Source organism: Phoenix dactylifera, unplaced genomic scaffold (assembly GCF_009389715.1).
Source record: "Phoenix dactylifera cultivar Barhee BC4 unplaced genomic scaffold, palm_55x_up_171113_PBpolish2nd_filt_p 000432F, whole genome shotgun sequence".
In the NCBI taxonomy this organism is placed as follows: domain Eukaryota; kingdom Viridiplantae; phylum Streptophyta; class Magnoliopsida; order Arecales; family Arecaceae; genus Phoenix; species Phoenix dactylifera.
The window spans coordinates 395,966-408,906 of NW_024067868.1; the positions used below are offsets into that span (position 1 = coordinate 395,966).

The 12,941-nt window shown below is 39.8% G+C and overlaps 2 protein-coding genes across 2 annotated transcripts; one reads left to right on the forward strand and one right to left on the reverse strand.

Annotated features, from left to right (window-relative positions):
* Positions 1-279: 279 nt before the first annotated feature.
* On the forward strand, positions 280-6,186 carry LOC120106022 (photosystem II reaction center PSB28 protein, chloroplastic-like). The gene is made up of 2 exons (XM_039118869.1): positions 280-438; positions 5,511-6,186. Exons 1-2 carry the CDS (start codon positions 366-368, stop codon positions 5,984-5,986), a joined length of 549 nt encoding a protein of 182 aa, XP_038974797.1. The 5' UTR covers positions 280-365; the 3' UTR covers positions 5,987-6,186.
* A 774-nt stretch (positions 6,187-6,960) lies between these two features.
* On the reverse strand, positions 6,961-10,986 carry LOC103721571 (subtilisin-like protease SBT1.2). The gene has a single exon (XM_008811836.3). It carries the CDS (start codon positions 10,327-10,329, stop codon positions 8,014-8,016), a length of 2,316 nt encoding a protein of 771 aa, XP_008810058.1. The 5' UTR covers positions 10,330-10,986; the 3' UTR covers positions 6,961-8,013.
* Between the last annotated feature and the right edge of the window lie 1,955 nt (positions 10,987-12,941).

Here is a 12,941-nt window from a genome sequence, read left to right on the forward strand (position 1 = left end):
TTGCTTATAATTAAAGATTAAGTGGCATCTGGGTTCACCCACAAAGAACTTGGTGCACCTACCTACTTGATCGCCAAATCAGGTTCATTTTTTTTTTTGATAATTAATATAAAAATAAATTATTCATAAAATTTTAAAAAATAAACTTGTTTAAGTGTAAGAGTAGTTGGTTCAGATCAAGTCGGATTGGGTCCAAAAAGTTTGAGATCGGATGGTTCAAATTGGTGATGGATGGATGGCTCTCTTTGCGACACACCGCAGCCCAATCGCTTCATTCTCTTTCTCTGTTCCTCTGCCACTGCTTGCTATTTTTCCTGTCTTCCTCTCTATCTGTCTCCCTCTCTTTTCTCCATCTCGGTACGAGAATGGCTGCAATGCACTGTCTTGCTCTCTCGTCGTCCATTTGCAAATTCCGCCACCACCATCACTCCCTTTCAGGTCGCTCTCTTTCTCTCTGGTTCGGAATAATGACAAGTGGATGCATTTCCTGTTTCCAATTATGGGATTGGCTTCTTGCTAGATGAGTTTTTTTTTTTTTTTTTTTTTTTTTTGAGTTAATGACAAGTAGATGCATCTCCTGTTTCCAATTATGGGATAGGATTCCTGCTAAATGAGTTTTTTTTTTTTTTTTTTTTTTTTTGAGTTAATGACAAGTAGATGTATCTCCTGTTTCCAATTATGGGATAGGATTCCTGCTAAGTGAGTTTTTTTTTTTTTTTTTTTTTTTTTTTTGAGTTTCTGTAAGCAAGAAAATTCAGTTAAGAATACATGATCATGCTGGAAGAAGAAAAAGATGCTTACCGACAGTGGATTTCTTCGTCAATTGTTTGTTTTCTTTGTTTCATTATTTAATTTTTCTCAAATATTTTTATTTTTATTTTTATTTTTATTCAATTGATATCATGGTTTACTGGTGGTGGAATGGAATGGTTTGTTCCCAGAATAGATTTTAGGTTATGTTTGAAGGATGGGTTTTCAGAGAATGTAGTTTTTTCTTTTCTTTCTTTCTTTTTTTTGATAAACAAGGCTTAAAGCTCTTTGAAAACAATGTTTTATTAGCAAGTAATTATTGCGATTTGAATTTAGCTAAGCCTTATTAAATCAATCTGGTAATGGCTCAGAAAGGTCTGAGAAAATTTACTTACAAAAAGGTCTGATTAGAATTAAAAAAAGGGGAAATGTGTTGATTAGATGTGGGGATTACTCTTCTATTTCTTTGTCATACGCTTCTTTATACTCATGGTTAGCAAACCAAGAGTAGTGATTGTTCTACATGATTGGCCTTCAAATCATCAATTAAAAGCTGATTGCTTAAGGATATGCTCGTGGGTGGATTAAATTTTAGGCAAAAAGATAGAGTGTTGTTCTATCCACTAATGGATTGATTATCTTCTATGTCTGCCCTAGGTAAAGTTTCAAAATTCTTCTACTCTTTTAGTAGAAGTATAGACTCGATATGAGTGTGGTTTCTTATCAAATTAATTGAAATTTCTTGCCAAGGATGCCTGAGATTCCTTAAGTAACCTTAATCTGCTATTGTTTTCCAATTTGTGTGCTTGGTGTTCTGGATATAGGTATGTTCCATAGAAATATTAGAATTTTCGTAAGTTCCACCTGTTGCTGGTACCGTATTCCTCTTTTGAGGAAAGTCTAGGCTCCAGAGGGCTTGCCAGAAAACCTAGTACGCTGGTTAGCAGAAAGGAAAATGCACCTTATCTTAAACTTATATTAATGAGCCTCCATGATTGTGAGGCCCAATAGTCCCACATCGGAAAGACTCGTTCCAGAGCCTGGGCATATGAGGCGGGTGTCTCCTAATCCTGCAGACGCGTTTTGGGTGGAAAACAAAACCGGGGAGGGGTGAAGGATGCTTGCGTGAAGCTCCAGAACCGGACAATATCTGGCAGAGGAGCCCCGTGTTCCCCCCTCATGTGGCCCCCATGTGGGCACTGGGTGCCTCACGTGCCTCGCGCAGGCAGGGGCGTGACATTTGGTATCAGAGCCAAGGACGGCTCTTGTCCGATGGTGGGAAGGGTATGAGGCCTAATAGTCCCACATCGGAAAGATTCGTTCCAGAGCCTGGGCATATGAGGCGGGTGTCTCCTAATCCTGCAGACGCGTTTTGGGTGGAAAACAAAACCGGAGAGGGATGAAGGACGCTTGCGTGAACCTCGAGAACCGGACAATATCTGGCAGGGAAGCCCCGTGTTCCTCCCTCATGTAGCCCCCACGTGGGCACTGGGTGCCTCACGTGCCTCGCGCAGGCGGGGGCGTGACAATGATTATCCTAGACTTAAAATAGCATTAATGATACGGATAAAGGAATTTTATGTTCATTTCCAAGGATTAAAACAGGCAAAGAGTAAAATCAGTAAACAATTGCAATACTCTTGTAAAACAAAAAAGTGGTTCTTTGAGCATCCTGATTCTTCAAGAAAAGTTAATGGGCCATGTAAAAGCTAATTCCATGCTAAACATGACATCTAGAACATGGTGGGTGATGTTCATTTTCACGAAAATATGCTTGATTTAATATGACATAGAAAATTATAGGTATATTTGTACTTTATAAATATGCTGAAAATAAAGATGTTTCAAAATTTGCTATTAGAAAGGAAAAACTTTACGAAAATAGCTTGCAATATTTTTCTGTTCTGCAGATTCGGACCATCCTTTTTTTTGTTGTAGGAATAGCATTATAAATTTTTTTGGATAATTTCATCCTTGGCTCCAGCTGCTTGTTCACAGTGAATACACATATGTTTTGTATGATTGTACATATTTTTAACACTGAATGCATAATTTGTTCAGTGCTAGATGCACATTTTTTTAAAATATTGAATGGCTGGAATACGTGCATGAGGCCAGGGGAAAAGCATCTGAAATTTTCAAAACTGGGCCATTAAATAAATGTGGCCTAAATCTGCAGAAAACAGGAAAAAGAAGGGTCTCCTGCATAATTCCCTTAGAAAAAATGAATCACAACCTATACTATCATTGAATAGATTAATTGATAACTTTAAACAAGTGCTGATTCTGGTATTTTATGTTAAGCTTAATGGAAGGTTTTTCTCTGGAGAGTTATTAAACTTCCTTTTTTTTGATTGGTAAAGTATGTGCCATTACCAACTATTGCTAGAAAGAACAACTTGTACGCTCAAGTGAAGTGCAAACAATAGGAATTCAGCACTCATGACTGCAATGCTGTAATTGATAACTTTAAATAAGTGCCGATTCTGGTATTTTATGTTAGCTAAATGGAAGGGTTTTCTCTGGAGAGTTATTAAACTTCCTTTTTTTTTATTGGTAAAGTATGTGCCATTACCAACTATTGCTAGAAAGAACAACTTGTACACTCCAGAGAAGTGCAAACAATAGGAATTCAGTACTCATGACTGCAATGCTGTAAGATGATGCATAGTCACAGTAGAAAAAAGATAAAAAATTTTAGAAGAGAATGCTTCAATGAAGAATTGCCTCAAGTTTTCAGCCAAGAATTTCACTGTGATCTCATGATATCATTACACATTGCCTACTGAATGGTTTCAAGACTCTTCTAATGATGAAAGGATCTCAAACATGGAAACATCATTATGATATCCTGATAAATTACAGGAAGACCTCACAAGCATTCTTCTTTTCACTATAGAAGTGAAATCCGTAAATTGTTGTTCCAAGAGAATCTGTTAGCTAGTTGGAAAAGGCACATGCTGCTTTGAAATAGGGAAAAAGTCATATTTATTATTTGGTATTTTATAATTATTTGAATAACTGTCCTTTGGTTTTTCTGACTCTGATAACAGTATCTTTTCTTGTAAAGTTATGTATCTTTTTGAGGAAGATAACATGTAGAAGAATTATTCCACACAGTGCTTAATGGTGCAGATGGCAATTCTTGTCAGTGATGTTCACCATTCGAGTCTAAGTGTTAACTATTAACAGAAGTCTTAATGATTAACTAAACCTTTTCCCAAAAGTTGAGTCAGGTGAGAAAATTATATGAGGTTTAGGATATGCATAAAGCAAATCAGGTGAATGAACATGGGACTTTTTTGTTCTTATCTGCATCTTTCTTCTATCCTTTTCAATTATTAAAGTCAGATATTCATTTCTGCAGGCTAGAAAAAAGTGTCATTGCACTTATCAAATATAAAAACAATCATGTCATTTTTTTTTGACAAATTACTTTAGCAGAAAATCAGGGAACAAAAGACTATAGATTTGAGTTTCTGACAAATTTACTCTAGCAAAGTCTGAACCACTGGAGTGCTTTAACAGTCTGAATCACCTAGACCGTCCATGTTCGAGACTTTAAGTAATTCTGAAGTGTTAAATGAAACAAATTACTTTGTCACTCTTTGATAGTGGAGTGCTCTGTTTATCTTAGCCAGGCATGTCAACACTTGGCAAGGTTCTAAAAGTGTTATGTTAAGAATCATTTTAGTGCCAGTTATGACACTTTTAACGATCAATCTTTACAAAATAAGAGTAATATAAAGCGTCTAGACTTCCAGTTAGATGTTGCAGCATTTCTTACTTTATTGTAATATAATATCAAATACAAGTGTTTCTAAGAACAGAATCATTAACAAGTGAACCAAATTATCTATATTCTTATTTTTTGTTAATACTTTTGTTTGTTTACATGTTTTGAAAGTGCCGGATATTGTTTTTTTTCCTTTTTCTCCTTACTGATGATGATTTTTAGACACTTTAGAACATCTTGACACTTTTCTCATGTGCCAAGTGCTAGGTAACACAATCGTCATTTGCAATACAATTGTTTGCTTATGGGAAGCTCAATCTACCAGCCTCTAAGAGAGTGCAGGGAAATTTATCCGTGGAGATACATTCCCTTACCATCCCCATATAGGAGTAGTGATGCAACTGTAATAATTGGAAGTATCTTTAACTGAAAATCTAACATTCCTTTCTCATATTCTATAACCATTTTCTTCTCATTGGTGCACTTCCATCAGCTTTCCAAAAAATACAGTTATCACCACCTTTACCAAGACTAAATGAGTAGCCAGGCAAAGTAGCACAGACCTCCCATATTTTCTTGTTCTGCCAGACCTAGTAGATATTGCAAACACAAAAACTCTGTTTGTTTCTGTTTCTCCATTCCCATCCACTGCACCCGGGACCCCTGCTTGAGCTCCATCTCTCCCATATTGTGTCAACTACTCAATCCAAAGGCCTAATTGTCTAGGGCCTTATTAGCATGTGAAGTCTTTAACTTAAATGCTTTCTTACTAGGACAATTTTGTGCTGAAGTTCATCACTCTTCATGGAGAATTTAAGGGGTTTGGATTACCAAAATCATTCTCATGTTGTGCGGCTTTTTATATGTACATCTTCTTTGTATACAGTTTTTTAAATGAAGGTGTGAATATAAATATATAATGTTATGCATATATGCTTAAATGTATAACAGCATCTCTCATTTTCAAATGTACTGTCAATCTCTTTATTGATATGCATATTGATAAAATTTCACACTCATGCAGCCTTGGTATCTCTCTCCAGTGTTCCCTGCCGAGGTATCCGTTCCAGTTTCAATGGCATGTCCTTGCAGCTTCCTCCTCCTAAGCGGACTCAGAACGTAGGAAGCTCTCACTTGTCTAGTCCAATAACAATGATGGTCAAGCCAGCAATCCAGTTCATTCAAGGAACTAATGAACAGACAGTACCTGATGTGAGACTAACCAAATCCCGAGATGGTACAAATGGTGTTGCAACTTTCATTTTTGAACAACCTTCTGTCTTTGACTCTTCTGGCGAACTTGGTGACATCACCGGGTTTTACATGATTGATGAGGAAGGTGTGCTACAGTCAGTTGATGTGAATGCCAAGTTTGTAAATGGAAAACCTGCAACAATAGAAGCCAAATATATCATGAGGAACCCACAGGAATGGGACAGATTCATGAGGTTTATGGAGAGGTACTCTCAGGCAAATGGTTTGCAATTCATCAAAAAATGAGGCAGTGTGTATCCTTTAGTCTGTCCTCTGTGTCTCCCCTACTGGTGATCTTAATATAATTGTATCTTTAAATATGCAAAATTTTGTTCACTGTTGCCGATGGTTTTCATCATAATATGTTCCTTTGTATTTCAAGTTGTAGTGCCCATGTTCTTGCTATTTAAATTACATGGTGAAAGACAAGATTTTTCTGTTCGTGACGTGAGTTTGATCGCTCTTTGCTGAAACTTTTTTATGATATGAGGGATTTCTTTTCCTATTTCATATTCCAGATGAATTGACAACTTTTGTTGATTATGGCTATAATTCTTCTTATGTAAGACCTTAGAAATGTGACAAAGCGAACTGTGCTTACACAGTTGCTAACATGACAATGCTAATGTATTCATTTTACATTACCAGTATTAGACTTAAGTTCTGTGCTGTGGACACAAATAAGTACATGTCCACTAGTGGTCTGTGAATGCAGGAACAATAGCATGCATGAGGACATACATGCACTTGCATATGTATAGAATGCACCTGAACATCCATAATACTTGGTCAGGATGTCTCTGGCTTCGAAGTTTCAGTATCAGTCAAAACCACTGATTTCAATCAGACTGGTGGAACTTTCAGTTTTCAAGAGTATGTATATACATTAATTCTTCAACTTTTAGCAGTTCATAGTTTTCCAAATTTGGTCGACTGTATGAATCTTCTAGGGTTCCTCTTTTGTCTAATTTATGTTAACTTGAATTAAGAATTTGATTTTCTTTAGATCATAGGTTTTGGTTATATTGAGTCATGGCTTGCTATGTAAGAAACATAAAAGAGAAAAAAATATATATTTTGAATGTTATAGCAGATTATAGAGTTCAGGCATTTGACTATATTCACATTGTACCAGTTTGTTTGTGGGGATCTCATTTCGTTCCACTTGATGGATCCTGCAAGCTAGTTTACCTGCTTGATCCCCAGTTTTCCTTCTGGTATTTATCTGTATTTCCAAATTTCGATGTTATTACATTCTGCATTCTATTTCAAATGGAATCTTCTTCAAAAATAGTTTTAGTCTAGTCTTGGCTATTTATATCTCCTTGCTAAAGAATTGATTCACTTTTGATAAGCTGGAAAGCAGTTATTACTGGCAGTAGAAATCAATGAATTAGCTTAAAATTCAACATGGAATTTTATCAATACTCGATAAGTGAACTCTTGGTGACAACTAACTAATAAGGCACGCATGTACCAAAAACTATTAAGGCACGTAGATTATCCTTATGCTGTTCACTTGGAAGGGTACAAGGATTGAGCCACATGCCTCCTTCAGATATTACAGTTATTCTCACATGTTTAACACGGAGGGGAGGATGATATTAAATATTAAAACCACTGAAACTATTTCACCATAAGATCAAGAGTAGCTAAGATTTTTTTTTTTTTTTGGTAATCATCTACACACTTATTCAGACTGTAAAAGAAGACTTTTCAAATGTACAAGCTTCTAAATTTTTTTCATCCTCCTTCTGTTTTATTTTGTTCTCAAGCTTTAGAGATTGTCCTTCACATTTATACAACATTTTGTAAATTTCTTGAAAATTAAGGTTCATCAAGCTCTTTGATTGGATTTCTCTGTTAACTTCACCACTTCACCCAATTCTAGCCTGTCAATACCCAATCATTAACTACTTTGATCACAACTGCTCATCTTGATGGAATTTGATTTGTTTGTCGCATGCATTGCTCATGCCCAACACTTGAAATCTTTTTGCAGGCAGTATCTTTAAGTTCTTTGTCCTTATACTGACTGAATATTCAACATCCAAAAGTCAACAGGAGGCTCAAATGCAACAATAAAAAGGAATCTTATTATTATACTTGAGCTATGTGTAGTTAAATAGATGACCATAGCTCCTTACATGCTATAAAACTTGATTCAAGGACAATTCTCTTCTTTATCACTAATAAAGAAGTTTCATCCTGTTTCCTACACTTCTAAAATCATCTATGAAACAACCTCTTGAGAGTAAGAAGCTATCCTACTCCTATGCCCAAGTCACTGATATTGGGCTTCTCACCTTGTATTGGGACTTTCTGCTATGCACCCATGTCAGATGCCCTTCTGTGAATCTTGTCCCTTTCACTGTTCTTCTACCTGACTGGAACCAAACCGTATAGCTTCTCCTTTCATTTATTTCTCTGAATGTTAAGGTCTTTGGCTTCACTCTCACCCTCACTCCTTGCAGTGCAGTCACTTGTACCGAGTACATCGAATTTGGGGCGCCAACATTGGTAAGTGCCCTCTGAATCATAACTGATGTTCTCCCTTGCCTGAAAGTTACTGAGATTGAGGGGTAGTTAAGACTGAATTGTTTGTTCTGGTGCAGGACCTCACGGCAGCTGGTGTTTCTGTGAGTAATGGTAAAGATCTCCGGCCAAGTGTATCCAAGAGTACAAAGATGGGCGATGTAGTCATCTGGTTTGATGTCGTAAATCAGCCCTGGATCGACTGCTCTTGTCGGGTTGACATGCCCGGCACCGGTAGAAAAGACTCCAGCTCGCTCTTTGCCATCCATTATGGGCTTCCCGAAATGGTCTCCAATGTCGGCGGTCGTCATGATAGCCGACCGAACTGCAGCCGGGCTCCAGGATGGGTGCATTGTGTGGACAAGAGCTACGATTCCACTGACATGGGGGCATGCCATGGATGTCCCTGACAGGACACTGAAATTAGACCTCCGGCGATCTTCTTGCAGGGCCGAGGGACCAAGATTTGCAGGCCATGCTGCAATGATGTTCACCCCTGGAGCAATGATGTCTGGTTTAAGGATCGAGGGGTTTGTCAGGCTCGGCCCTCGTGACGAGAACAAGGCGACCGCCGGTGCCCTTGATCGTCGGATTCTTGTTCCTCCATAGATTAGTCGAGCCACCGGGTGCCTTGTCGAGTTGATGTAGCTCTTCAATCTTATGGACTCTTGGTAGCCTATCAATGTCGCAGGCAGAACATGGACATCAACAGAATCCTCCTCCTGGTTGATCTCGGTGTTGGCCAGGACCATGGCAGCTCCACCTGCTTCCCTCACAGCCTCGCCCTTCTCGGCTCTGCCGCTGATCCCTCGGTTGCAGACCACCATCTTCCCACCAATGCTGGATTTTGAAAGAGATCCCTTCAGACACAATTCAGCTCCATTCCTCCCACCAGTCTCGTAGACCAGCTCCAGCTGCTTGCCGCCTTTTTTCAAAAATCGGTTGCCCGGGTACATGGACTCGCCGTAGAGGATCTGACCGTCGCCCATCCGAACAAAGGCCGGGAACCTCCGGTCGAGCGTGCTTGCACCGACTGTGGTGATCCATGGGGCTTCATTGGCAACCGAGCTCGGCACAGGGCCATTGTTTCCGGCGGCGCAGATGACAGCGACGCCCTTCTCCATGGCCCTGAAGCTACCGATCGCGATGCTGTCCTCGAAGAGTGGGATTGGGAAGCCACCGAGGGAGAGGGAGAGGACATCAACTCCATCTCGGATGGCATCATCCATCCCTCCAAGGATGTCGGAGCTGTAGCACCCGTTAAACCAGCAGACCTTGTAGACGGCAATGTGGGCACCAGGGGCCATCCCTCGTGCCTCGCCGGCTCCAACGCCGAGAACACCGGCGCCAGGAACCAGTGCCCCGGCTGCAGTCGACGCCGTGTGGGTACCATGCCCATGCGCATCTCTTGGGGACATATACTCTAACAAGGACGCCGCTGCCGGCTTCTCCGGCATGTTGGCACGATGACCTTTGGAGTAGAACCGGGCGCCGATGAGCTTTCGGTTGCAGTTGGAGGAATTGAAGCTCTCTCCTTCTTGGCAGGCACCCCTCCACCGGCGAGGCACGGGTGGCATCCGGCGGTCACCGAAGCTGGGGCTCTCAGGCCAGACACCGGTGTCGAGCACTCCGATAATGGTACCCTTACCGAATCCAGACCGAGCCCAAGCTCCACCTGGTGCAAAGTTCAGCCCCAAGAACTTGTAGGAGTAGGTGGTATGCAGCTCGAGCCGGTGGTCGGGACGGACCGAGACGACACCGGGCAATGCTCGCAAGGCCGCCGCTTCATCGTCGGCGAGGCGAGCTGAGAAGCCTTCGAGCGCAGTGTGGTACGAGTAGAGGAGCCGAGAGGAAGGGTCCTCTTCCTCCAAGAGCACGGCTTTCTCCAGGAAGGAGACGTGCCAATGGAGCTTGGTTTGGAAAAGGCTACCAACCATGTCATGTGGATAGAGTTGGACAATGTAAGTTTGGAAGTTTTGAGCATGGAGAAGAGGAGCCAAGCACCAGAAGAAGCACAACGACAGCAAGAGGTCAAGGTGGTGATTGGGTGCCATGGCGGAGTAGTGCTTGTTGGGTACTTCATGCTCTCCAGCTCCAGTGGGGTGTGGGGGTATTTGAAGAGGGGATGGAGGGGTTTGAAAATGGGAGGCATTGCTGAAGGAGAGGTAAAACTCGTGAGCGTAGAGGGCTCTCCTTGTCTCACGGGGAAGGGTGAGGGAGGGGAGCCTGAGGGGAGGGAGCTGAGATGTCTCACGAGATCCTTTGGTGAGATTTATTTCTGGGCTAAACGGGAAGCCAACAGAGAGGGGGCTCGGTGGTGTTTGTCACAAGAGACTAGGATTCAGAAGTCGAACACTATGTCCATCTTTTAGTGTTTATGGATTTTGATGTGGGAGTGGGTGGGGGGACAGAACCTCCTTTTGGAGTGCAAAGGAACTGGGAAGATGAATTGAATGAGGGGAGAAAAGGCTCCCTCTTAAATGCTGCTTCCTCATTCAATGCTGCTTGAGGGGCTCCCTTGCAATTCATTTGAGCAGCTCTGCATTGGGTCTAACCTTGGCTCTATTGCAATTAATTCGAGAAGCTTTGCCTTGGGTGCAAACCTGGCAATCTCCTGATAAAGTTTTTCTTCTTTTTTCAACTAATAATATAATAAATTATAATAAATAGAAAGATTTAATGGCCAAATTTTCGTGGCACATTAGACAATAAAATTTAATGATGGCCAATACATTAATACTAACATTCATATATAACAAGCCGAATCTTATATATATATATATATATATATATATATATATATATATATATATATATATATAAAGAGAGAGAGAGAGAGAGAGAGAGAGAGAGAGAGAGAGATAATAGATTAAAATTCTCTTAATCGGATCCACTTTTTGTGGATATTGTTGCTGGTTGTAATACTTGGTGAGGCTTAAAAAAAATAATGAGGCATGACATATGAGTAGAGGCCTATTTCAAATATTGACAGGATTTTCTCAGCAAGAGGAATGCATGTTATACTTGGTTGTAATGCACATATGGGATTAGCTAGGAATGTTCGTCTACCTCATCAGACCACTCCACAACCTCAGGTTGCTGGGTACCTGGGCAATGTAAATCTATTGCTTATGGGACTAAAATTTTATTTTATAAGAAATTCTGGGAGTATCAAAATTCTTGAAGGATGACACCAGTCAAGATTCGATCTCTCGCTTCATGCTTCCTTTTCATAGACTCTATCAAGGGATTTTGGTTTGGCACCTGGTTGCAGAACTCTAATGATGTTGTAATTTTTGATGAGTATGAGTTCCCGGTGAATGATGGACTGATGATCTTTATGGTTAATACAAAGGATGATGATGGCAATCATCTCATTCTGACATGAAGTATGTAAGTCTGCTCTGCTATTTGGTAAAGTAAAAGATCTTCTTCCACAACAAAATCAAATTTGTTGGTCATAAAGTAACAAAGATTAAGCTTGATCAAGCTTGGGACTGATCAGCTCATTCTGAAATTAATTTTGAGCTTAAGTTTCGACATGAAGCTCGGTTCGTTTATTATTTGATCAAGTTAACTAAATCTAATTTCAAATGGAGCCCAATATTAGCCTATTTCAATTGGCTTAATAATGTTGAAACCAAGTCAAAATCAATCAAAGTTTTATAAACTAACCGAGTGCTTGCTAGGATGGTATCTCCCTTGTCACTTTAGTAAAGGTTGGGTGTTCAATTCCAGTTGGAGTCAGCCTTCAAAGGCTAGGTTGGTATGGGGTAAAAAGATGGAGATTCTCGTCTCAAGAAAACTAAAGTTATTTAAATTTGAATTGAAACTTGAATTAAAGCTTAATTTAATTCTAAAAAGTTTAAGCAAGCACGTAGTCAAAATGCTGGCCTCACCTCAAATGTCTCAAACACCAGTCCTCGATTCATTTCAATGACCGAGTGCATAGGTATTTGTATGATACTTTCGAGCTTTATCGAGTCTAATAGAGTTGGTTTTCCCTCAAGCACGAAATGAAATTAAATTCAAGCTTAAGAACCAAGTGCAAGCTTGGGTGAATGTACCTAAAACCAAAGCTTGACTAGGCTTTTAATTAAATGTTCTTGAGCCAAACTCAAGCTATTTGGATCAATTGACAACCATTGTGGCATCTATGGAATTCTGGATGTACTACAATGAACATTGTTGAGAACCTATTGCACAGCATGGCATGACTCATTAACATGATTTTTTGGAAAGAGGAGTTCAAATTTGGTCTTCCCAACCTATAGGTTGGATTAAGGTTTTTCTAAAGTTAGGTTAGTCCATAACTACTTTGAGTTTGGTTTAGCCTTGAACTCATAAACTTAATTACATATCATGCAGCAAGTTTGAGCCGATCCAATTGGACCTTTATATTTTTGTAGCAATGTAGGACTTTTACAAATGACTAGTTAGAAAATATTATTTGGATTTCTTGGCCCTTATATGTACCTAAAACTTCTTTAGCACATGATTAATTTAGGACTAAACACATGCTAGCACGAGCTCTTACATACTCCCTCCTTTAAGCCCTGGTATCTTTGTCAGGTTAAGAGCCCAAATCACATCAAACCCAATCATAAATGCCAAGATTAGCCCATGATAATCCCTAAAAAGGCTCATGTTGTAATATTTCTTAGTC